The 24,563-nt window shown below is 41.6% G+C and overlaps 1 protein-coding gene across 1 annotated transcript in view; it reads left to right on the top strand.

Moving 5' to 3' along the window:
- Positions 1-24,563, top strand: part of CTNNBL1 (catenin beta like 1) — a 56,278-nt gene that overhangs the window by 7,644 nt on the left and 24,071 nt on the right. Inside the window, exons 2-11 of the mRNA XM_049816855.1 lie at positions 635-823; positions 3,227-3,333; positions 4,736-4,877; positions 8,969-9,064; positions 11,379-11,472; positions 12,385-12,476; positions 16,296-16,368; positions 16,651-16,709; positions 17,455-17,603; positions 23,817-23,998. Of these exons, the coding sequence (XP_049672812.1) occupies positions 635-823; positions 3,227-3,333; positions 4,736-4,877; positions 8,969-9,064; positions 11,379-11,472; positions 12,385-12,476; positions 16,296-16,368; positions 16,651-16,709; positions 17,455-17,603; positions 23,817-23,998 (1,183 nt within the window). The remainder of the gene's footprint in view (positions 1-634; positions 824-3,226; positions 3,334-4,735; positions 4,878-8,968; positions 9,065-11,378; positions 11,473-12,384; positions 12,477-16,295; positions 16,369-16,650; positions 16,710-17,454; positions 17,604-23,816; positions 23,999-24,563) is intronic.

Here is a 24,563-nt window from a genome sequence, read left to right as displayed (position 1 = left end):
CGGGCACCACTTAATCTGGTGCCAAGCCCCTGCAGAATTGCAGCAAGCAACAATACTCCTGTCCTGCGTACTCTGATTTAGGTTCCGATTCTGCATTCAAGTGTCAGCAAACTTTCGACAGAAGGATGGGCAAAGTCAAGGTGAATTAGGATTCACACAAGAATTCAGTATAATCTCATATACTAGATGGGTAAAAAATTATCTTTCACTGCTACCTGCTTGAGCATATTGGTCGTCTGTCTGTAAAACATGAGGTTGTATCAACTGACTTAGCTGATTCCTGATCATCAAGATGGTCAGCTGTACAGCCACTGAACAGTTTGGTTTGGCCACTTCTTATTGTTGCAATACTAGTCTTTGCTGCCTATGACGATATTTTCCCATGAGTCGTGTTCATAGATCAAACAAGGTAGGATGTTGACATAGCTCTTGGCAGAGCCATTCATCTACTCATGTGACGTTCCACTTCACTAAATTAATTTCCTTCCTAGTTTTCAGAGTTGTTAAGCGTTGTGTAAGCAAATGTTTTAAACAACTTGTAAGAATTTCCTCAGTATGTCTTGTAATACTGGTATTTTGGTTTGCAAGGGTCACAAAAGACTTGTATTCATTCACCTTATTTCTCTGACTTTAGCCTAACAGAGGGACAAAAAGACCCCGTGATGAAGAGGAAGAAGAAATCAAAGCACGTCGGAAACAAGCTAGTGCGCGAGAGCACAGTCGTCACAGGGAAGAGGAGTCTGTTGCACTGGAAGAAACTGATGATGAGAAGAAGAAACTTCTTCAGATAATTGAGAGGGATGGAGAAGAGGAAGAGGAGGAAGTAAATCACTAGTATCCAGTGGGAAAGGGGAGGCGGTGGGAAATAAGCAAACACTAAATCACTTCTCTGTGACTTCCATTTTTTACCATGTAGATGATGACACTAACTGGTGATTTTTCACATGCTTCGTACAGCTTAAGGTTATGGTCTTACTTTCCTGCCCTGTGGGGTATTCATTAATTTCAAACGGGGCTTCTCAAAGATATCCTCTGAAGGTTTAAAGGAGGGGGAGCAAAAGGGAGGGGGAAGGGGAAGCTTTCAAGCCTAATCTCTGTTTTAGGCTGGGAATACCCAGATCACCTCCTAAAATATATTTTTAGGAAATAGTTTATGTATTCTAACCAGTTTCCTAACTATTGTTCTCATCAGTAACCCTAGCCATGCAGCTTCTTCCACTCTTCCCCTCTTTGTAGCTGTGCAGCAGCAGCAGCAAATAAACAAACATTCTTCTATACCAGAAAGGTCTTGGGTCAGAGGAGGGGGGTAGCAGCTGTCAAGGGTAAATGATTTCAAGCCTTGGAGACAGAAATCCAATGCAGCATTGGCCTTTCTGCCAAGGGCTAGGGAAAAGATCACTTTATAAATGTGACACATGGATTGGTATAAATCTAGAAGATATTTGCTTCCTGCTGTCTGTGTCCTGTTTGATAAAAAAACAAGCAATATTCACCACTGCAGAATCATGTAGGTTTGTAAAATATCATTGTCCTTTGTATACAGCATTGCTAGCATTCGTCTCTGAAAATCTCCCTCGTTTTTTTGATGTTGAGCTATTGCCATTACAGTTGTTGCTGATAGTGGAGAAGGATAATGCAGGATTTCTGTAGCATTTGAGCTCCAGTGAGGATGAATGGATGTAGCTAAAAGTCCTCTTGACTGGCTAGAGTCTTGTGGATTCCTGCAGTGTACAAGTCCCTTGTCTTTGTCAAGTGCAGTTCTCCCATCCAGACATTTTAAGGGCTGTAAGTCCAAAGTCTCTTTAGAATCAAACCCTCTTGTTTTTTATCTTGGAATGCAGTTAATGTAAGTGCCATCAAAATGTACTTTGTACCAGTAAATGTGATGGAAAGAAGCTAATCTGCAGGACACTGTAATACTGAATTCAAATTAAATACAAGGTACGAATGGAGATATTGTAGTGATGTATGTTAGAGAAAGCAAAGAGTGAAATGAAATAGAGGGAAGCAGCGTCAGCATGTGTGACAGTATCTTTGTGGATTGAAATCCCATTGCAGGAAGAATGTGGTTTGGGCACTGTATTATTGATTACCTGAACATGAGTGGGATGGTGCTAAAACAGGTTGGGCCTGAGAACGTAGGAAATTCAATAATAATGGAAGACTTGGACTGGTGTTATTATTGTAATGGAGATTGCTGAAGAAATAGAAATTTTCTATCTTGTACAAGATTGCTGCTTAAAGTCGCTAACCAAAGAATCTTCAACATCAGAAGCAACTCTTGATTTAATCCTGAACAGGAGATGGGACACAAAACTTGGCTTAAGATGTGAAGGGATCTGGTTTGTTTTTTGTTTTGAGAACTTCTCTTTAAGAGTGATTGTAACATAGGCAAATAGAGGAGAGGGAAGAGGTTACACAGGAAAATCTGCATCATCAGTGTTTTAATAAAAGAAGTGCATTGAAATAATGAAACAAACAAAATAACAGAATCGTGTTTGTAGGTGTCAGGGAGGTAACTAAAGTTATATTACTGCTATGCAGTAAACGTGTAAGCCAGAAGAACTTAAAAAATAAAAAGAAATTACTTGAGTAAAATATTGATTTTTTTTTTTTTTTTCCTTTAGAAAACAACTTTAAAATAGAAGTGAAAGCTTATCCAAGTGAGGAAAATACAAAAGAACATAAACTCAGGGCAGTTATATGTAGACCTACAAAAAGAAATAGCGCAATGGACTTATGAAACTGTCCATGGGCATAAACTGCTAATGCAGATTATGTCAGAAGCAAAAAAGCTTCAGTATGCACTGATGGGGCCAGGTAATAACAGGTGTAAAAGAACAACTCAAGAAAGATGAGCCATTGCAAAACTGTGGGGTTTTTTGCACTGATACTTGGTTTCAAAAAGTGTAGGGAAGCTCTTCTGGTTCTTTTCCAGAGAACCTTCTGTTGGTAAACCCCTGGTTTATAAAAACCCGACTGACAAGGTTTTGCTCTGGGGAGCTTGCTCAGCTCAGAGTTGGAGAAAATCAATAAGGGAATAGCAATGGTGTTTGAGTTTTTTTGCAGCTTTCTGCAGGGAGACTTCCAGGGATTGCTGTTTGTTCCTGAAGGGTCTGGGCCGACTGCAGTCTCACCACGTCACTGTACCTGCTCTTTTGTGTTTTGCTGGGTAATCGTTCCAGCCATCCTAAGCTCTGTTTTCTGCCCTTCCCAATTTGTTTAGGAAGAACCTTTGGATGAAAGTTCAGTGAAAAAGATGATTCTCACCTTTGAGAAAAGATCTTACAAAAACCAGGAGCTGCGGATCAAATTTCCTGACAATCCAGAAAAGTAAGATTGTGCTTAGCCCCTCTCTGTTACCCTTTTTTCCTTTGATTTTAGGTTTCAGCCCTAAATTAATTTCTTGACTATATATACAGACATTTTCAGTTACATAAGGCTTATGTAACAGCAGTTATTGCCATGTAGTTCTTCTAAATTGTATTTGAAACTAACTTTGTTAAATAAGAATGGCATTAGCAAGACTCTGGTGGTGGCTGGTGTATAGTTGGCAGCACAAAGAGAATAATTAGCAATCAAGGGAAAAGTTCTAGTTTATTAAATTCTTGCTTCTGTTAATATTAGAGGTTGTGAAACTTCAGTACTAAAACTTGAGTTTATGTTGTTTTTATTTTCGGAGCGCACAAATTCAGTAAGGTTTCATTAGTTTTGGTTTAGGTATCTAAGTAGCTTGGTTCTCAAAAGTGAGCCCTAAGGAGCTCTCCTAACATCAGTCCTCTTGGCAGTTGGCATTGGAGAGTCATCAGCTACGCCGCAGATCTCTCGTTTTTCAGAGGTCTCCTCCTCTGCACTGTTTCTGAGCAGTGGTCTCTTCCTCACTGATAGGCAGGTGGTAGGTGTTTGGGGGGTGGGCTGAAAGATTGAGTCCTGGATTGGTGAGTTTTGCTTTCAAATAATTAAAGATTTCATGTCATCATTTTGTGTGAAGGTGTTATGCTTGCATATGCAGTCAGCGGTCTGTGTGGGAAGAAAATAATTTCATGTTATGGATCTTTCAGATGCTGTGAGCAAATGGCTGGATGGGGTCTGAAAGCCAGGCTTTGTGTGTTTCCACACCTGCGGTTCTAGTGAGCCTCTTCCTCCTGTCATGGAGTTTTGTTATTCATGTTAAATGAATTTCTTGCTACGCTTGAGTGCTGTTATTTTTTTGTCCAGTTTGTTGTTCTTTCCCTTACCCAAATTCTTTTTATGGACTTCACCTTAGACTAATACAATGCACACACTAATATGTGGTGGCTAGGGAAGGTGCATCACTCTGGAGAATTTAGTTTATATACAAAGTTTTTTTCATGTGTAGCTACAACCTCTTGATTTTATTTATTTATTTATTTATTTATTTTAAGTTCTAGAACTGATTTACAGAATTGGAACAAATCTGCTTATTTACTCTGTGTAAATTAGGTAGTAGGAAGGCTTATTCTACTACATGATTAAACTTCAAGGGGCAGGCGGAGGACAGGATGAGGCACAGACTGCCTCTAGGGAGTTCTGGACTCAGTGATGTTGGTGTGACCACAGAGGATCAGAAATGTCAGGACCACGTGCAGCTGGGGTGACAAGTCTTTCCTGCTATCTCCTGGAAGGTGGTGGTCTCTGTTTTGGAAAGAGCTGTGCATTGAACACAACTGATGTACTTTTTGCCTTTTTATTAACCAGTTTTGTCTTGCCTCAGGTTCATGGAGTCCGAACTGGATTTAAATGACATCATTCAGGAAATGCATGTGATTGCGACGATGCCAGACCTGTATCACCTGCTGGTGGAGCTGAACGCTGTTCAGTCTCTCCTTGGGCTGCTGGGACATGACAACACAGATATCCTTCAGTTGTTAAAGTGGCACTCATGTGAGAGGCTTTCTACAGACTTTTCTGTAATCTCTTATATCCTGCTTTCACAGGGTCCTGTGTATGTTTTTCTCTTCTTTCCCACTGCACTGAATTTATGTTGTCTTTTTTTTTTCCCCTCCAAGTGAAAGCCTTCTTTGTTCAAGTAATATTGATTCTGAATTTTTTCAGTGCTGTTATTCTCCTTTCTTGTTTTATGACCCTTTCATCTAGATTTTAGTGGCTGTGTTAGTGTGTGAACGGATGAACAATATAGGAAAAGCTAAGGTATGGGCTTCAGAGCATATAGCCTTGAACTGTGTGCAAACATTGTCTGGAATAGCCCCTGGTAAAAATGAAACTGATTTACTCCTTTTTGTTGAGAGCTGAGCTGCCACACTTTCAGCTGTTTGCCATGGACTAGCTCACCACAGTGTTACATGTTAGTTTGTAAATGTGGTAAATTCTTCCTGTGTCCACACCTTTCGTTTGGTGTACTCAGAGCTTGAGGTTGTGGGTAGTCCCTCTGGTTACATAAATATCCAGAGACATTTTCATGCTCAGTTAGTTCTTGTGTCACTGATCCTGATCTTTGCGTGCACCTGTTTCTTGTTCCTCTGAAGATGTGAGGACATATCAGAGAGAGTTTCCTGTCTATACTGTTAAAGATTTTTGGTAGTTTTGACAAAACCAGTGTCATTTTTTGAATATCCTGGTGTCTTGATGCTTAGCCTTCAGCTGATAAATAGAACTATGCCTGGCTTACCATTGTGCAGTCTTTAAAAGTAGAACTCAGCCTGCATTGCTTGTAAAATATTCTAACGTAGGTTAAGCTGAAAAATTGTGACATGATTTGAAAGATCATGTGTCTGTGTTCTGACAAAATTTAGTGAATGGAGGGAGCAGTGAAGCCCAGTGGAAAGGACACTGGACTTAGACTTGGGACTACAACAGGCTTTTGGTTTTGCCTTTTTATTGATTCATGGCCTTAGGAAAGTAATTTATTCTTTACATCCTTTCTTTATTTGTAAAGAAGTAGATAATACTTACCAGCTTTTCTCAGGTGTTTTGAAATATGCAATGTTAAAAGGGCTATTAGTGATAAAAGTTGTGGTCTGATGCACAGATCTTGGTTTTCTTTTTTAGCACTTTTCCTTAAGTACTATGTATTAAGAATTCATAATTCATTCTTACTAAGTGGGTACAGTGATCAGAAAATAAAACCAGAACAAATATTTTATTGCATACCAGATTATATTAGAAAGCACTGCTTACATGTTTGGGTATTTTGACTTGTATCTAGCTGAACCTTGATGTAGTGAATGCTGGTCCCTGCAAAACAGCAAACGCCACAGTTTTCTTTATCTGTGATCTGTAATGGAAATTACTCTCAAGTAAATGTTTGTTAACATGGGAACCTACCATGCATAACCAGTTTCATGGCTACCATAGTTTCATTACTTTTTTTTTTGCCAGACACCGCAGGCTTTTTGTGTACTATGTGCATGGCATTAAAAGATTATACTGAATTTCTCATTCACAGGAAAACTATAAACTGTGGGGATTTTGACTGGGATAGAGACCTAATTCCTAGCTGGAGTGCACAGGAATACAGCTTGCTTTGTCCTTTCAGCCATGTAAAGCTGTGTCCTGCAGTCACTGCTGCTGTCAAAGACTTGCCAGTATTTTTCCTGTGAACTCTTTTTAATTGGGTTGCAACTTACTTGTGAGTTAGTTTACAGGTAGAAATTTGGCCTGTGAATTGCAATTTTGGGAAAAGTATATTTCTTATTATAAAACTGCTGAAGTGTTTTCAGATCCATTGGAAGCAGGACACAGGCTGTAGTAATGCCTCTTCACCGTGCTGCTGCTGCTTATGTACAGGATAGAAACACTATTAAAGTGAAGCATCTAGACATAAAACTAAATTGATACAGCTCAAGTTTTCTAACGATTTTTTTGGTTAAATGCGAAAAGATTTTAAAAATGAGTTCTTCAAGGAGAGAACTAAACAAATGGCTCTTCAGATGTGATTTAAATGTAGTGTCTTGAGGGACTAATGCAAGGAGACAAAAGCAATGTCCAGGGGAGCAAATAATCTGCTGAATGATTCATGCAGTTTTACACAAAACATGTGAATGAAAGATGATCACTGACAAGATTTTATTAATGAAAGACAGGAAAGCTTCAAGTGATGTTTTGCTTTTCTATCTCCTAAATTTTATAGGACAACTGATACTCTCACTGGAAGCCTCAACAGAAGCTTCCTAGACAAGAATGCCCTGCAGGATGAACTCCTCTGACTGCTGGAGTTCTTTGCTGTGCACTCTCAGAAAAATCTGGCTTATAGCACCCAGTAGGCAGCAGTAGTCTTCAGTTAGTTCCTCCCTTAGCCTTCTGTTCTATGGGTGGATCAAATGCCATTCCCTCAGTCTTTCCTCATACATCATGTGCTAGCCCCCTGACCATCTCAGTGGTCTTCCACTCTCCTGAGTCCAGTATGTCAAGGTCTCTCTTTTATTGGGGGAGCCCACAACTGGACAAAATATTCTACATGTTGCCTCGTAAGTGCCAAGCAGCAGGTAAGAATTCCTTCTCTTGACCTGCTGGTTTTGCTCTTGCTAATGCAGTGCAGTCTGTGATTAGCCTTCGTCACTGCAGTGGGGTGCTGCTGAGTCGTCTTCTACTTGTCCACCAGAACTTCCATATTCTCTTCTGCAGAGCTTACCTCTCCAGTCAGCCCCAGCACATGAGCTTCTTCCCTCCCAGGTACAGGAAGTTCCATTTGTTGAACTTCACGAGGTTCCTATTGGCCTGTTCCTCCAGCTTTTTTGAATTAATAGTTGATTCCTTGCAGAATAAATGTAAAGCAGGTTATTTTCTCTTAACTTGCTTATTGAGTTGTGCTCCAACTTGCTTTTAAAAATTGTACTCTGGCACCTTTGACCATGTTTTTGTATAAGCATGAGTGACTGTCTGCCCAGTGAGGAGTAACCACCCTTCTGTTTGGTTCTTGATGGCAGTTGCAAGTGGAAGTGGCATATACCCATCAAGAAAATGTACAGATAGTTTTGGCTTGGTTAAGGAGCGCTGTAGAGCATAAAGAAAGTAGTAGTCTTACTGATACACATCTTCTGTAGCGCCTAGACATAGGTTAACTTGGGACTGGGACAGGCAGCTCTCAGTCTTTCCTGAGACTAGGTAAGTCATGACCAAAACCTTGTTAAGAAAAGATATATGAAAATACTTTTCCTGCTGCTGCTTTTGTGTCTGAGCAAATGCACAAATAGGAGAACTGGGAGGCTGGATTGTTAGCCTGTGCATTTTAGAGTGATTCATCACAAAGTTGTTATATAGGACATGCAGAAAACTGCATATCCTGTTCTACCCCAGTGGGACTTGGGCAAGATTGATCAGCATGTCTGAGAGAATAGGAAAGTGGGTCTAATGAGGTGGAATACGTCTCGTCGTACAAGAGAGCTGTGTAGCAGTCAGGGGAACCGTGTGTTATGCAGCCCAGAGTTAATGAGTGAAAATTGGGCTGGCAGAAGCTATGCTGTTCCTGCGAGGTCCGCGGTTAGAGGAGCATGCTGTCCTAATTGGGCCAGGCAGAAGGGGGTGATCACTCCTGCTTCCTGCAGTGACCTTGTTAGGTGTGTGCTGTATCAGGTTAGCAGGGGTAGCAGAATACCCAAATCAGATTATTGTAACTCATTTCTCTTTGCTTATATTCAATCTTAACAATGCAAGATGGTGCCTAGTTATACCAACTCTAGCAGTTTTGATTTGAAAAAATAAAAAAATAAGTATCATTAAGAAACAGTAAAATTGCCTGGTAGAGTAAGCACACAATCACATTTTTTTTTATCATTCCTAATTGTTAGGATTCCCTGATTTTGGTGCTTATGAGGACCCACTGCTGAAGTAGTCTCTGTGGTCTTGGCTCTGGCGTTCCTGTGCCCCACTGCTGTAATGTATTCCAGTTGTTCTGGATCATGTCATGAGCACGCTGGCCTAAGAACAATCTACTTTTGATATTAAATGTGTCTGCCTCTGTTTTGGTTGTCCTTAACACCTAGCACATGTTTCCATAGCTGTGGTAGACTTGCTTCAAGAACTGACTGATATAGATACTCTCCATGAGAGTGAAGAAGGAGCTGAAGTCCTCATAGACGCTCTAGTAAGTAGTAAACTCCAGATTATTTCAATGCCTGAACAACATCTGCCTTATGCAGCACAGCAGCAAATACTCTGAACTGCCACACTTTCTGCATCTGTGGTTATCCATGTTGCCAAAACCATGATGAAGTTAGCCAGCTGAGGAGCCTGCTCTCTGGTAGCTGAAATGCTGTACTGAGGACCACGATGGGTGTGTTTGATGGGATGCCAGAGATTGGGGAGTAGGTTCTTCTTGCACCTTGTCTACCACTTCTTTTTTGGAAGGAACATGCTCATATTGCAAAATTTGTGTAGGCTGGGAGATTTTTCTTGCAGGGAGGGAGAATGAAGTAATATTTGGACAGTGTCCTATTGAAAATTGAAGCTCAATTTGCATTTTTCTCCCTTGTTCCGGAAAAAGGTGACTTCTGTTCACCCATGAAAAATTGAAGTTTGTGGCAGGGATCAGATAGTTATCTGAAGGACAGTGAGGCCATTGTGATCTTGTAGTCTAACCTCTTGCACCTGAGACTGGTATTCTGCCTAATAACTCTGTTTCAAACCCAAAAATCTGTGCTTGAACTGGGACATCTGTTGTTATAGCGAGGGTATGCATTTTTCTTAACAAGAAGTAAAAGTGTGAAAGTTTTCATGTAACAGAGCTAAGGCATTTTAGGGGTGGAGGAGGGTTTAGAGGTAATGATCCTTTCTGGCGTAGAGATTACCCAGAAAACGATCTACGTGCAGTAGAAGATGCATTGTTCAGTCTTAAGTGCTCCCTGCCTGGTTAAGTCGAGTGCCTCTTGGCCTCTGTGGTGGTGGACTTCCCCTTTTCATGGTGTTTGCGCTGGATGCCTCCTGCCCTTTGGCTGCGGGAGGAGGATGCCAAACCGAGCAGAAGCCTTCCAGAGAAGTGATGCCCAGCAAAACTTGAGATTTACACATCTGTCTTACCTTCGTGCAGCTTCTGCTAGTGAATTGCAGTGTTTGTGAATCACTGTGGCTGTGTCTTGTTCCATAACTATTATGTTGAAATTGGAAGACAGGGAATTACGGGTTTTCTTTTGTTTGCTTTGTTTGGCCGCTCTGTTTTCTCCTACAATGCTTCTTGTCCAGTCACTATAATGTTACCTTCCAAAGGTTAATGACAGTGGCCCGGAGCCGAGTTCCTCCAGATGGCCTCTGGGCTGTTCTTAATTACTCTGCCTTTGTGGAAAGATTGCTGGATGAATGAAATGGTAGAGAGGAACTGCTAGAGAAGGTGTTTTCTATAAAATGTGTGGAGAGGTAGTAAATCAAGTGAAGTTCTTTCTCTGTTTTCCTTGTCACCAGCCCACTGATAATAGCCAAGTTTTAGAGGTTTTATTGTCCTCTTTGAAAGAAACAGGTCAGGCATATCTTGGGATATATCTTTAGATATCTGCTTTTTAGATTACTTTTTTTTTTTTTTTTTGGAAGAAAGTAGGTGTAATGTGGGGCATCTGTGAAGATTGTTGCACTACCTTCCACAGTAGCTGATACTTGTATTTTTTCCTTGTGTTCACTGGGCCCAAAGCTAGTTAACAATGTTTGAATTGGAAATGTTATTTTGTTTAACTTTTCCAAGCTCATGTCCGCAATGGAAAGTTAGCCAAAGTCAAGCTGGACTCTGTCCAATTGCAGCTTTAAAAGCATACTTCTTATGTTAGCTTTTTGATTAGAAGGCTCCACCTGCAGATGTGTGTTCCTGCTCCTGCTGTTGATTTGTCTGGATTTCATTAGCTTGCTGAAATCAACTTGGTACATTCATCTTGCTAGGATTTAAATGCAAGGCTTCAACTAGTGATCACTTGACTTTTGGATTTGAATCTGTATGTGTAAGCATTGTTCCCTCAGCTTTTTGTAGCTGTTAAGGTGGAAGATATAACGGAAATGCAGGCAGACCAGCAGCAAACAGTTGAAAGAGAAGCTGCTTGCAGAGCTGACAGCTAGCCCAACCATGGTGGTTTGTGGTGCCTCGCACTTCAGAATTCTGGGGGATTATAAATCAATCAGGCTGGTTCAGGAAATAAGACTGTGACAAGGTGCATGTTTTCCTCCAGATGTTTTTCTGTTTAATCTGAAACAAAAAAGTTGTTTAATTAATTAGGACAAACATAGTGGCAGATTTACTTGGTGATTCCTTTGCTTCCTCTGAGATTTCAGAGCAAGATTATTAATGTCTTCTGATCATGTCTGGCAGGATGTTTCAGTAGGGCTTATTGATTTTTATTAACACCCCATTCTTTCTCCTTCATCTTCCTTTTTTCAGTCTTCTTTCTTATCTTTTTATCTTTCCCATGACCCTGGTGATTTAGGTGGAGGGCCAGGTCGTGGCCTTGTTGGTCCAGAATTTAGAGCGCCTGGATGAAAGTGTGAAGGAGGAAGCTGATGGTGTCCACAACACATTGGGTAAGTGGCTGTGGCACAGCCTCTCACTTCTTTCTGTGTTATGTACAAAGAGGGGGTGGGTTATCCCTCCCCTTCCTTTCCTTCCTACTCCTTTTCCCTTGAACTGCCAACACTACAGTAGAGGACCTAGTGCAGTTTTTATTCAAGCACAACTTTAAGTCATGGTAAATCCTAGTCTGTTTAGCCAGCGTTTGTCGCATGACTGCTGGTAAGGTGCCTCTTCCCAAAGCAGTTATGTAGGGAGGTGCTGATATATGGATGAAACTGCATCACACCAGGAATGCTCCACTGCCTGTCTATTTACCATGTACTTATCTGTGAGCTCTACGTACTCTGTTATGAGAGCTGTTTATGTCTCAGCAATATATTTAACTTGAAGGTAGTAAAACATTTGCATTTCATATAAGTACATCATTACCTCTCTGTTCCCCGGTCTTTGCATGGCGCAGTAACTGCTTTGCAGTGTGTTGCTGTTATTAGCATTTAGACCATCATCCACTCCTTTCAGTCATTCGGGATTGTGATCTCCCGAGGACTGGAAGAAGGAAGAGAGGCTGGAAATGTGAGTTTTGGAATTTTTACTGCTGCTGCTGTTAGTTGAGTTTTGTGCAGTGAGAATTACTGCTGGAGTAAAGGGAAGTATCTTAGGCTTCTTCCAGCAGGAGCTGGTGTTACACTGAGGATGGACTGTGTGGGCAATGTGAAAACTGAGAGAGTATCATACACCTGGCTTAAGTCTCATTCAAAAAAAAAAAAAAAAAAAAAAAAAAAAAAGAAAGGTAATTTTGCGAATAAGATGTAACTTTGAGAAGCATGGTGCAGCCCTAGGAAGGACCTGGCAAAGCAGTGTTGATGCAGGCTTGAGCTGAACTGCAGGTGGGGAAAAATGTCTGTTTTCTGTGTCTTTCTTAGCAATCGTTGAGAACATGGCAGAGTTCCGACCAGAGATGTGCACAGAGGCTGCGCAGCAGGGCCTCATGCAGTGGTTGCTCAAGAGGCTGAAGGTGAGCATTTGGGAGTCATTTGGGAGTTATCACAATAAAAACTGGCAGACCACTGGTCTGGAAGATGATGTGCTTGAGATGGTGTTTGGCACAATATTAAAGGCCCAAGGCTATTTATTATTGATTGGCTCTTTCCGTTTGTATAGGTTATATTTGTGTTAAGTTCTAACATTTGTGAATACAGTGAACTCAAAACTTGCCTCAAACTGGGAATTATGTCCGTCTTAACTTATTAGCAAAATTGAAGGAGTTGGCTTTATGTGTAAGAAGGTCTACACAATGTGATGTAAGTCTGTGAGTAGAAGTACTCCAGTTTTCATAGTGTTTGCCTGGAAGAGTATGTGTAATGTTGAGTCTTCTTGAATGTCTTTGGGTTTTACTTGTTTCTGTGGGAGTTCTTTTTGGTAACATGTCCCTGATCCTGCTGTGAGAACTATGGTCTTTCCTGCAGAGTTGGACCTTTGCAGTGCTACAAAACAGCACTCAGGGTCCAACCACTAATGTGGTCGGCCCCAGCAGCTGCAATACCACTGAGTTCCTAGCTCAAGCATCAGTAGTGCTAGAGGTCTGCCAGTGTCTGCCTTCCTTCTGTATACCAGTTAGTATGAACTTAAAACATTGCTTAAAATAAGCTAGTTTTGCTTGTGTGTGAGTGTGTGTTGGAGAAGCCAAGTGAAGGACAAAAAGTTAGAATTCAGGGTTTGTATCCTCTGCAATTTTAGTTTAAATGGACATACTTCTGTCTTGTCTTTGTATTGTAAATGTCTTACAGTAGAAGGTGTCTTTTTTCTGTTCGTATGATTCCTGTGGATTTCTGGTCCATGGCTGAGACCTGTAGGAATATAAAAGCTGACCAGCGGGCAGGGAAACTAATAAAGACCATTTTATACCTTTGCTTCCTACATTTCTAACACTTATCTGAGTTTCAAGTGGTGTCGTTGTTTAACTGCGGCTGGTGGTGGCTTTTTCTTTGAACTCATCTAATTGCCTTTTGAATTCTAAATTACTTATTGATACACTTAGCATCCTGTGGCAGTGAGTTACACAGTTTAACTCCGTCTTGTGTGAAAAGATGCCTAAACATTTCCTGGAAAATACTGTAGGAAAGGAACAGATAGTTCAGCTTTCTTACAGAGCTAGTGAAGGAAATTTAGCAAACAGGCTCTGGCTTTTTCCTAAGTCTGTTAGTAAGGCATTAGCACTTCCATACTTAAATGTCTATATGGTTAGAAAGCCTCTGAGTCACAGAAATAGTCTATCAGCTTCATAAGTGTGCAGATACCCCTCTGTGTACCTCATATGCCTGTTAGTAGAAGTAACCTATAATTTCTCACTACAGGTAGTAACATAATTGCATTCCTTTTACTTAAAAACAAAAAGTGAAGTTAATTTTATTCCACACAGGTATGTATTGCTGCCTGCATCGTAATTAGTCTGGCAGCTGAAAGACTTAGAAACTTGGGAAAGCAGAATAATCACAACTTGGATTTCCCTGCTTTGTGCCACAGAAAATGAATGTTCAAGGCATTCAAAACATGGTGCTGAATGTGCCTTTTCTTTGCCCTGCCATGTGTTAACTTTGTCTGGGTTTGGGGATGTGTGATCAGGCAGTGCTTTTTCTTGCTTACATGGTGTCATGGGGAGCCGCACGCTAATGACACCCTCGCCCAGGCGCCTTTGCTATTGGCAGCGCTTGGTCTTGAATCTCTCGCCTTGACAGATGGGGTTAGGATTAAACCAGGATCTCAGCATCTGGGTAGAGCGTTGTGCTGCTGAAGAATATCTATGGGATGAGTTTTAAAATCAGGGTTCTGTCCAGGCATTGGTAAGGACATCTGGTGCTCAGCAGAGAGTGTGAATTTCTGTTTTCTGACTACATTTCAGGTTGCATAATTGTATTCTGACTGTCAGAATAGCCTTGGAAAGCTCAGATGAAGAGCTTAATAGCTCACTTCTCCCAACATAAGCAGGGTTCGATGATGTTGTGTGCAGCCTTGAGAGAACGGAGCGTTGTTTCCTAATGCTTGCAGTAGGACAGCAGTTGGTTTGCAGCATGATAGGAGCCAGCAGAGCTGTACAGCACTGAGCGCCTGCCACCTTCCCCTGCCACTGACTGCTTGGAAGTGTTACATGGTTCCTATAAATACTGTCATCTACAGAGTGGTTTGGAATGAAGAGCTTTATATAAAAGTCAATACTTTGTGGCATTTGGGATCTTCCTGCTTTTCGTGTTTTTGTGTTTGTCATGGTTTAAACCCAGCCAGCAGCTAAGCACCATGCAGCCACTCACTTGCTCCCCCCCCACTCAGTGGGATGGGGGAGAAAATCAGGAAAAGAAGTAGAACTTGTGGGTTAAGATAAGAATGGTTTAATAGAGCAGAAAAGAAGAAACTAATAATGATAACACTGATAAAATGACAACAGTAATAATAAAAGGGTTGGAATGTACAAATGATGCACAGTGCAATTGCTCACCACCCGCCGATAGACACCCAGTTAGTCCCCAAGTGGCAATTCCCCTGTCCCCACTCCCCCCAGTTTCTATACTGGGCATGACCTCACATGGTACGGAATACCCCATTAGCCAGTTTGGGTCAGCTGTCCTAGCTGTGTCCTGTGCCAACTTCTTGTGCCCCTCCAGCTTTCTTGCTGGCTGGGCATGAGAAGCTGAAAAATCCTTGACTTTAGACTAAACATTAATTAGCAACAACTGAAAACATCAGTGTTATCATCATTCTTCTCATACTGAACTCAAAACATAGCACCGTACCAACTACTAGGAAGACAATTAACTCTATCCCAGCTGAAACCAGGACAGTGTTGCATGGTGCTTGTGTATTGTGACCTTTTCTTAGGTAGCAGGTCAGGATAATTGGCCCACGCATAGCCTTGCACAGGCAGGTTCACTCACTCAAGCTGCAGGTAGTCGTGCATTTGGGGAAAAAACTGTGGGTGACAAATGGTATGTTTTAAGCCTAGTACTTATTGGTTGCTTTTTTTTTTTCCCCCTCTCGAACAGTGAAATACAAATAGCTGGTAACTGATGATTTTTAAAATGGTTTTGTTTATTTTATGAATTCCTTCAGTAAACCAGTTTGCATTATTATCTGATTGGTTCATGTTTAGTTTGGTTCTGTAGATGAAGCAGCTTTGGCAGCAGGCAAAAATATTGGATCCAGTTCAGAATCCCACTTCAGGGATTTATTTTTTTTCTTCAAATTCAGCATTTTGGTTTCGTTATGTTTTTGTTGTTGTTTTTTTTAACTTATTTGAGTATGGAGTGAATGTGTGAAATGAAAGTTACATGACTGTGTGGGCTAAACCCATCTCATGTTCTTCTGATTGTGACTTTGTGATCCTCATACAAAACTCTGGCAGCTACTATTTAATGTTACTGTGATGTGTTTTCTGAAATTCTGTTTTTGGTGACAGGTGCAGACTTTCAGAATAGGGATAAGCCCCATGCACTCATGTAGTATGGAAAACTTATCACAGGAAAGCGATTCCATGTTGCAAACAACTGGAGACTGTTCTCAGGGGTTTTGAGCCAACTTGGTCAAACCTACTTTTGTAGGACAGTGTGAAGCATCAGAGCTGAGTTTCTACACATGCGTGCATGAGCACACGCACACACCGTCACCCCTGAATCAGAGAGAATTACTACTATTTTGTCACTGAGGCATACTGCGAAATTACTGCTGTTGTATTTTGGTTTAAGTGTTGCTCATACGTTCGGTGATTTGATTAATGTGTTCTTCATATCAATGAAAGGCAGAGCGCTGTGCCCTGATGGGTCTCTTGTTCCATCTTCACCAACAGGCTAAGATGCCTTTTGATGCCAACAAGCTGTACTGCAGTGAGGTGCTGGCTATTTTGCTCCAGAATAACGATGGTGAGACATGCCTCTGGTGTCGATATGCTGTTAGGGTAGGATCCAGTCTTCTTTCAGATCACAACAGCACTCTTTGGTGTTCGGCTTCCCTTTGCTTGTGCTCTGTCTCCCCGTGTGTGTGCTCTCTCACATATGCATGCACCCTCCCTTTCTCTGCAGCTTTTGTACTCTGTCAAGCCATATTGATTTTGTTTGCTGATGTATCAGTGTTAGATGGCTGTAAAATCTGACAGTTAGCTTCATTTTTCTCTCTCTTTTCTCCCTTCCCCCACTTCCGTCTAGACAACAGAGAATTGCTTGGGGAGCTGGATGGGATCGATGTGCTGCTTCAGCAGTTATCTGTGAGTAATTCACATACGCCCTCTCTACCGTCAGGAGACTTGCAGGCTGGGTGTGAGGAGGTGGAACAGATTCTGGGTGTAGCACTGTCTTAGCAATCTGTAGATACTGAAGCACAGCAGCGCTTTATATTTAGTGGTGACATAGTCCCTGAATAACTTCCACGCAAGTGTATCACACATGGTAACTGAGGTTAATACCTGTTTTAAAGATGTTAACATTGAGGTACACAGGAATTACATTATTTTGTTATTGCATGGCAAGTTGGAGATAGGCAGGGTTGGAATTTGGCCATCTTCAGCATTCTCCACTCCAAGAACTGGGCTGCATTGTGCCTACATTTGAGCTAGTTGAAGGTAATGTGTTCATAGCTCACTTATATTTCTTGAGGTAGTACTGTCTGCAGCACCCTCAGTTACACATTGTGTCTAGGATTTCTCTGGTAACAAGCTTTTCCACATACTTTTGTGAATTGTGCAGTCGGTGAATTTGCCTTTCCCTTTGGAGGCTCTGTATTGTCTTTTAAGTTATGCATTAGACTGCTGCACATTTGTTGGTATACAGTCAGGGCAGTACAAAAGGCAGCAGAGTTACAAGAGAGAATGTATCAGTGACGTGTGGGATTGCTGGCTTATGTATATCAGATGCTGGAGGCTTGTGATATAAAATGTTCATGTACACTCTGTAACAGTGTGGACCAAATTGGGCCCTCCATTTGTGGGTAATTTTGCTTTCTTTGTCATGCAGGTGTTTAAACGACACAACCCCAGTACAGCAGAAGAACAGGAAATGATGGAGAACCTGTTTGACTCCCTTTGCTCCTGCTTAATGCTCAGTTCCAATCGCGATCGCTTCCTGAAAGGCGAGGGTCTACAGCTGATGAATCTGATGCTTAGGTACCCGGATAACTTTGTGATTTTCTTGCCTGCTTTTGACGTACCAACACACATTCTGGCTAAATATTTGTGGTTTTCCGTTTATAAAATTTCTGTGTTAGCATATTTGTCTGTCTTCTCTTTCTTTTTTTGCCAGCATCCAAGTTGGACCTTCTCAGACATATAAGCTCCACTCTTTGTCTTTAGCTTTGTTCGCTAAGAACTAGGGTTACTACAATAGCTGCTGGAAAGTAACAGTCCAGATCTGTGTGGCAGACACCCAAATGAAAGAATGCTGTAGGTCAGGCCACTAATCCTCTAAGGATTTAAAAGACCCTTATAAGAGTAAGAGAGAACCTTTGGATGTCTCTAGGGAAAACGTTTTTCCTTTTGTTCCCCAGTTCAAGCTTCACTGTGTTGTGTTATCCTCTGAGCTGGTGAATTTTTGTGGATGTTGATACAAAAATTTCTTTTGTGAAATGGTACAAGTATGTGTTTCTTCTTGTGACATGTTTTGTCACACTGTGAATCTCCAGGGCTTCTCTGCTCTCTTCACTTTTACTTCCTAGCCTAGTACTGAATTGTGTCATCCGCGCTGACTGGCTTCCTCCAGACCTCAGGACTGGGCGCAGCGGGGCTCTGTCTGGCTTTCCCTGGTGTGCTAGGCTGCGTGCAGTGGCTGGTTAGCAAACACCAACAAGAAATGATGTATTCCTGCAGCGCATGGCTGGGTAATGTGCAGCAGCAGGGAACTGAATAAATAACCAAACATGGATTATTCAAATAGGAACACTGGGTTTTCTTGAGGCTAATTAAAGAAAAGCTCCAAAACTAAGAACAAGAGGGAAGCCTCCCTCTGCCTTGAGTACTAAGCTGCTAAGCTAGCCTTGCAGAACTAATTACTTGGAGTTCTTGTGCCATGTGGGTGGGACTCAGTGTTTGGATTTTTAATAGCTTTTTCCCCATTTTTGGACTCTACTGTTTACCACGCTCTTTACCAGGATCCCAGCTGGAAAACTATGACAGGAAAATTTCCCCTGGATGCATCCCCCCCCCCCATCCCTCACTCCCCAGTAGTTGTGAAGGAGTTAGGAGGGACAAAACATGACTTAACTGCCAGCAGCAGCTATGTCTAATGGAAGGAGTTTCCAAGACCTCAGTCTTTTGATGCTGAGGAACCTAACTTATTCTACAGTCTGAATGGGATTGGTAAAGTGACGATGGGAAAAAAAGTAACAATTCACAGAATATTTTCAAGAAGCTTGTATCACTGCTGTCTGTAAGCATGGACTATACTGACAGTTGATTATTTTATTTTTCTTTAAACTCTTCTAGCCTAGTTCAGATAAGTAGAAAAGTTGAAGTTCTTACCTGGCTGTTTGACCTGAGTCTTATCCCCAGACTAGCTCCCTTCTGGCCCTGAATTGTCCTACACTGTAAATCTCATTTAGAGAGAGCAGCACCTAGTTGTACAGAGAGAGTAAACTTCTTGCTTCTAATGATGTCTTCAGACTAGAGTTGAAAACGTTAAGCTGGTACTTTTATTGCTGATTCATGTTTTTCCTCTTTTGAAGAGCTGCCACCTGCTTTTCTTAGTATTTCACACCATCCATGTTGTTGACATGTCAGTTCACTCCTACACACAGTCTTCTTTTTTTGTCTTAATACTCCTAGTGAATGAAATGTCAGGATTCTGACACAGTTAATCATGCATGTAACCTAAAGTATGTGAAATCAGTAATACTCAGCACATGCTTAAAGCTACTTCCATACTTCAGACTGGCTGGCTGGGTCCGAGACGCATAGCTGTCCTGAAGTTTTTACTTTTGGAAGGTGTGTTATTTCCTTATCGGTGTTGTAAGCTTGCTTCTGGTAGGCGTGACACAGACGTGACTATATAGGTGTTATTTAAGTAGTTAACTTGGATCTTCAGAACTGCAGGAATGTTGTGCTAAGCTCTGCTATCTCTTGGCATCTCTTGAAAACCAACTTTCTGGGTTCTAAGTTTTGGGGCTTTGTCAGTCGTAAGCGGTAAGAGAATGAATGACATTAGAGTCAAGTGCTCTATGGAGAGCATAGGAGATGATTAAGGTAAAAACACTGGTTTGTGGTGATGAAAATTAGGGAATGGATGCTGGGAGAAGGTGGCTACATTAGGAGAAGACGTTTTGGGTATGCTCAGCTGCTGCCGTGGGGGAGTACTTGCCTTTGCAGGTCATGATGTGATTGAAGGTAGGAAGCTCTGCTGCACTCAGCACTTTGGTGAGGAAAATAGAGCACACTTCTGTAGCTTTCAAAGCACCAAACAAGGCAAAGTGTCTGAGAACTGATGCTGCAAGGTTTTGGTGTTTGTTTGCTTGTGGGTTTTTTACATATTTTAATATCCAGAAGATATTAAATTACTATTAATTCTGCTAACTTCTGTTATCATTGGGAGTTCCCTTGGTGTATGCTTAAAAGCTCTTACAGGTGCTCAGTTTTTCTTGGACATTACTGCTTTGGTAACTGCGGGCTAGCATTGTAAATAGGGGGTAAATCTTGATAGTTGTGATCTAGAGAGCTGCACAGGAGTATTACACTTCTGTATCTTCTTGGTACCTTCGTGATAAACAACAAAGAATAGAAATGCCATTCAGTTGTGATTGACCACCTCGCCCACAAACAAGGCAGAATATTTTTCTCTCCTGTCGTCCTCTGAAGGCTGGGGTGGGAGAGATCTGTTATTTTTTGGTTTTACTTTGAAGATGGTTAATCATTGTACCATGTACCATAGTCTGTGCAGATCAAAGGACAAATAAGCAAAGTTGAAAGTTTATTGATATGATGTGAGATAGATAAGCTGTGTGAGAATAAAGATATCATGGTTGAATCTCCATTACTGTCTTAGAGAACATAGCATTCTGTATCTAGTGCCACCCAATACATCTAGCCCAGTTGTTCTGTTAATAATGGTCATGCACACAGACCTGCAGAGAAGTATAGCATCTTGCAGCTGAGCATTTAACATGCTCAAGAGATTCCTGTAGACAGTAATGAAAACAGGACTACTTTCTGTTATGCTGAGCCTTAAAAATGTATGGCCAACAGCGAAAGATGATGTATTGTGTGAACTTCTACTAGTTTATGGGGAGACAATGGTAACACCTGAAAATGAGCACAATGTGGCTGATATGCTTTACTACATGTCCATAGCGAGGTGTGTCCTGGACTTGGTGTTGTGGTCTCAGACTTGCAGTGTTGAGGGGGACTTGCAGCTGGCCACTGGGAGTTGAGCTTCACTGAGCGGGTATGTGGGAGGTGAGCAGAGCGGTCTGGGAGAAGACCAGGTTGAGAACGACGGAGTCTGTGACAGCAGAAATAAAGTAGGAAGTTTTCAAATAGGACGACAGCACGGGTATATATAATTATTTCATTTGCATCTGTGCAACAATGGAGGCTCGCTTATTTTATGGAGTATCTTTATAAAAAATAAGATGGTTTATCAAGGTGGTAGCCATGAGTGAAAAGTTTATAAATGTCACATAGAATTAAATTCAATTATTATTTTTTTTTTTAGGTCAGGAAGCACTTTTTAGTACGCAGCCCCTCAGCCTTGCCTTGGTAACCTAAATGCAGTTTACCTTACAAAGCCAAAAGAGAGAAAAACAGGCTTGTAATGTCAGTTCCCTTGCGCACACTGACAGGAAGCTTATTGCTTTTGCTGTAAAATTGTGTTAAGGTTTGGAGGAGATGCAGCCACTTGGTTCCCAGGGGATGTGTCAAGAAGATTCTCTGATGCATAGGAAAAATGACGTGTGGCTTTCCCAGTTATTAACTGAAGGTGCGGGTGTATGCACATAGACAAATGCAGCAAAGTGAGCTTACAGAAAGGTGCATCACTTGGGCAACGCGATCTTCTATTCTGCAGCTATTCAGTGGCTTTTCTTGACCCTGAAAAAAGCGTTTGCTCCTGTACAGCAAAAACAAGGTGAAAACGGACAACTCTGTACAGCTCCCCAAAGCTTGACTATAGCTATATCAGGGTATATTTTTTTTATGATTATTAAAATCCTTTTATGATTTCTTGTCCTGCTGTTCCTAATGACCCCATGGAAACTTAGATTGTCTCTTTACTAAATCTTCTGGTTAATTAAACGGAACCATTTTATGCAGCACTTTTCCAGGAAATCTGGTATTCTGCTTTTGCTAGTATTTTGGAGGTGAGAGATTGGGTTTATGCTAATGTGAAAAGTCCAGATAATGTTGGCACCCCTTTTTTTTGAAATAATAACTGTACCAAAAGAGTTGTCTCAGATGTAAAGGCGTTAAAAGGAGGAAAACAATGGTTAGCAAATAAAGTTGTAATTCAGAGTTCCCTGTGAAGACTGAGGTCACTCCCTATTTGGTGATACTCATGTATGCTTGTCTTTGAATTAGTGTTCAGCTAAAAGTGACCTCCATAAGCACAGATGAGACTAAGATAAACTGCTTGCCCTCCGGCAGAATAAATATTTCAAATAAAATCAACTCTAGACAGTCCAGTCAAGCAGCTATTGATCTCTAAGAGCCTGAACTTAAACCCAATGAATATTCCAGAGATCAGCTCTGTGCAACCTTCCTAAATGCTGATCAATATGCAATTACTTCCCCTGAAAACATTTCTTATATTGTCTGGCCTAAGTAGTACTTTATTTTTAGCTCCCTGTAGAGGGGTGGTGGGGGTGTTGAGCCACCTTCCTGCACTGCTCTTCGCTCATGGGTAGAACTCATTGCTGTACCAGATCCCAGCTGCACACGGTGCTTTCAACAACTGCTTCGTGCCCATCGGAAGCACCCGCTGCTGCACTGTGCGAAGTAACTTTCTTTTAGGCTAGTGTGTTAGTACACGTTTTTTTAGTTTGCATGTTGTTAGGGGTTCATGAAGTTCGATCTCTGAAGGGAAGGTGTTTTCCGTGGCTCTCTGGAGCTTGGGCTTCAAGAAGCCCTGGGCAAGAAGACCCTGCTGATGGACGTGAGGTCCAGGTGGCTCAGCGTGTGCTGTTTGCAGGTGGGCAGGCTGCTCCCGCACTGCTGGGTTTGGCAGGTGTGTGCAAGGACAGCGTGGGTGCTGCTGCCTCCAGGGGGGGAAAGAGGAGGGGGCTGAACTGCGTCAGTGGTTTGCTCTTTATAGATCCTTATTCCAGGTCCACAGTGATACCTGGGCGCCGTATGGTAGCGTGGAGCAGCTAGTGTGTGTTTGAGGAGAACTGTTCTCTCATCTTTCCAGGGGAAGAGCACAGCTTGTTTCTGGGGGGATTTATTTTTATATGTGCATGTAGCTATGTATTTGTTAGAGAACAAATTAGAGAAGAGAAAATCAGAGGAGATTGCCATGCACTTGGAGTGGAAGGTGGTGGGGCTTGTGACCGTCCTGCCCCAGGGGGAATGTCCTCCTGGGCTGGCCTGGCCTTTGGGCACGCTGGGGCCTCTCGTTCTTCAGCTCATGTTAGCTCCTGCTAACATTTACCTGGTCTATTGGTTCTATGGGCTGTATTAGCGACTGCTTTTCCAGTTCATGTTTCACAAGGTATTTTAATTTTTTCCCCTGGATGAATTATAAATTCCTCTGTTTCTGGTTTGAGAGGTACAGGACTTTTGGAGATCATTTTCAGACCATCTGTGTGTTATTGGTATGAGTTACCAGCATCAGCATTCTGAACTCACATTAAAACAGAATAGCCCAGAATCTATCTGCATCCTTCCAAACGTGATTTTTTGGAGATGGGGTTTTCTTCATTATAGCTGACCACTAAGCTATACTTATTAAACTTACTCTGTTATTAAATTGAATTATTGCTAGATCCAAATCCTGATCTTTTTGGTGTGATAGTATTTGCCTTGTGTACCCAACCCAGCCTCCCCTGCTGTTTTGCTAGTGTTTGTAAGGTGGTGAAGAAATAACTTCTTCAATAGCCAAGAAATAAAAGATAAGAAAATAAAACCATAGCAATACAATATATAAAATTAAATAAAAATAAATAAAAGACATTAAAAAAGAAATAACCAAGAGAATATTCTGAGCCACAGTTTTGAAAAGAGTATTTGTCGATATAATGTTTTGGCTTCTTGAAGAAAATCTTGCTTAGAGCTTATGCTCAGACTCATCATACTTCCCTTATCATATTCATTTCCCTGTTCATGCTGTCTCTTTAAAGTAGTGTGGTCCAAAGCTCCTTGTGCCCCTGAAAAGTTTAACTTCCCTCTTTGTTTTCACAGAGAGAAGAAGATTTCCCGCAGCAGTGCCCTGAAGGTACTGGACCATGCCATGATTGGACCGGAGGGCACAGACAACTGTCACAAGTTTGTTGATATTCTTGGTCTGAGGACCATCTTTCCTCTCTTCATGAAATCACCCAAAAAGATAAAGAAAGTTGGAACAACTGAAAAAGAACACGAAGGTAGGCTTGCTTCCAGATCCTTCTTATTGTCCTGGGAAGGTAGGCTTGCTTCCATGGAGGAGGTGAATGGAGAGAAGTGTCTGAAAAGTACCTGCAAAGAGGAGGGAATAGCACATCACCAGTCTTTCCAGGGCTCCTCCTGCAGCTTTCAGGTCCAGGCTCCCTGTTGCAGACTAGCTGTTGATGACACACTTGCACTGCTTGTTTTGGTATCAGCAGTTCCTGGCGATTCCATTTCATGTGCTGTTAATAAGTTATTTTACTCCTGTAGGGTCTGTTGTTTGAAGCTCTGACTCTTTGATGCAAAACTCTTTTGAAAAGAGTAATGAGGCAACTACAAATGTCACCTCAAAAGCAGTGTTTTCATGGCTCTGAGCACTGAAGTGTGACTCGATGAACATCAGGCATTGCAGAAATAAACTGCATGCTTTTGAAGTTGTTTTTTTGTTGTTGGTGGTTTTTTTCTTCTATTTTTTTCCTCTCTCCCCTGGAAAACTCTGCTTTAACAGAAATCTGCTGTGGAGTATTACTGCAGGACCTTATGCTGAACTGAATCCAGGGTCAG

The sequence above is a fragment of the Accipiter gentilis genome, chromosome 14 (assembly GCF_929443795.1).
Source record: "Accipiter gentilis chromosome 14, bAccGen1.1, whole genome shotgun sequence".
In the NCBI taxonomy this organism is placed as follows: Eukaryota; Metazoa; Chordata; class Aves; order Accipitriformes; family Accipitridae; genus Astur; species Astur gentilis.
This window is presented reverse-complemented; position numbering and strand designations above follow the sequence as displayed.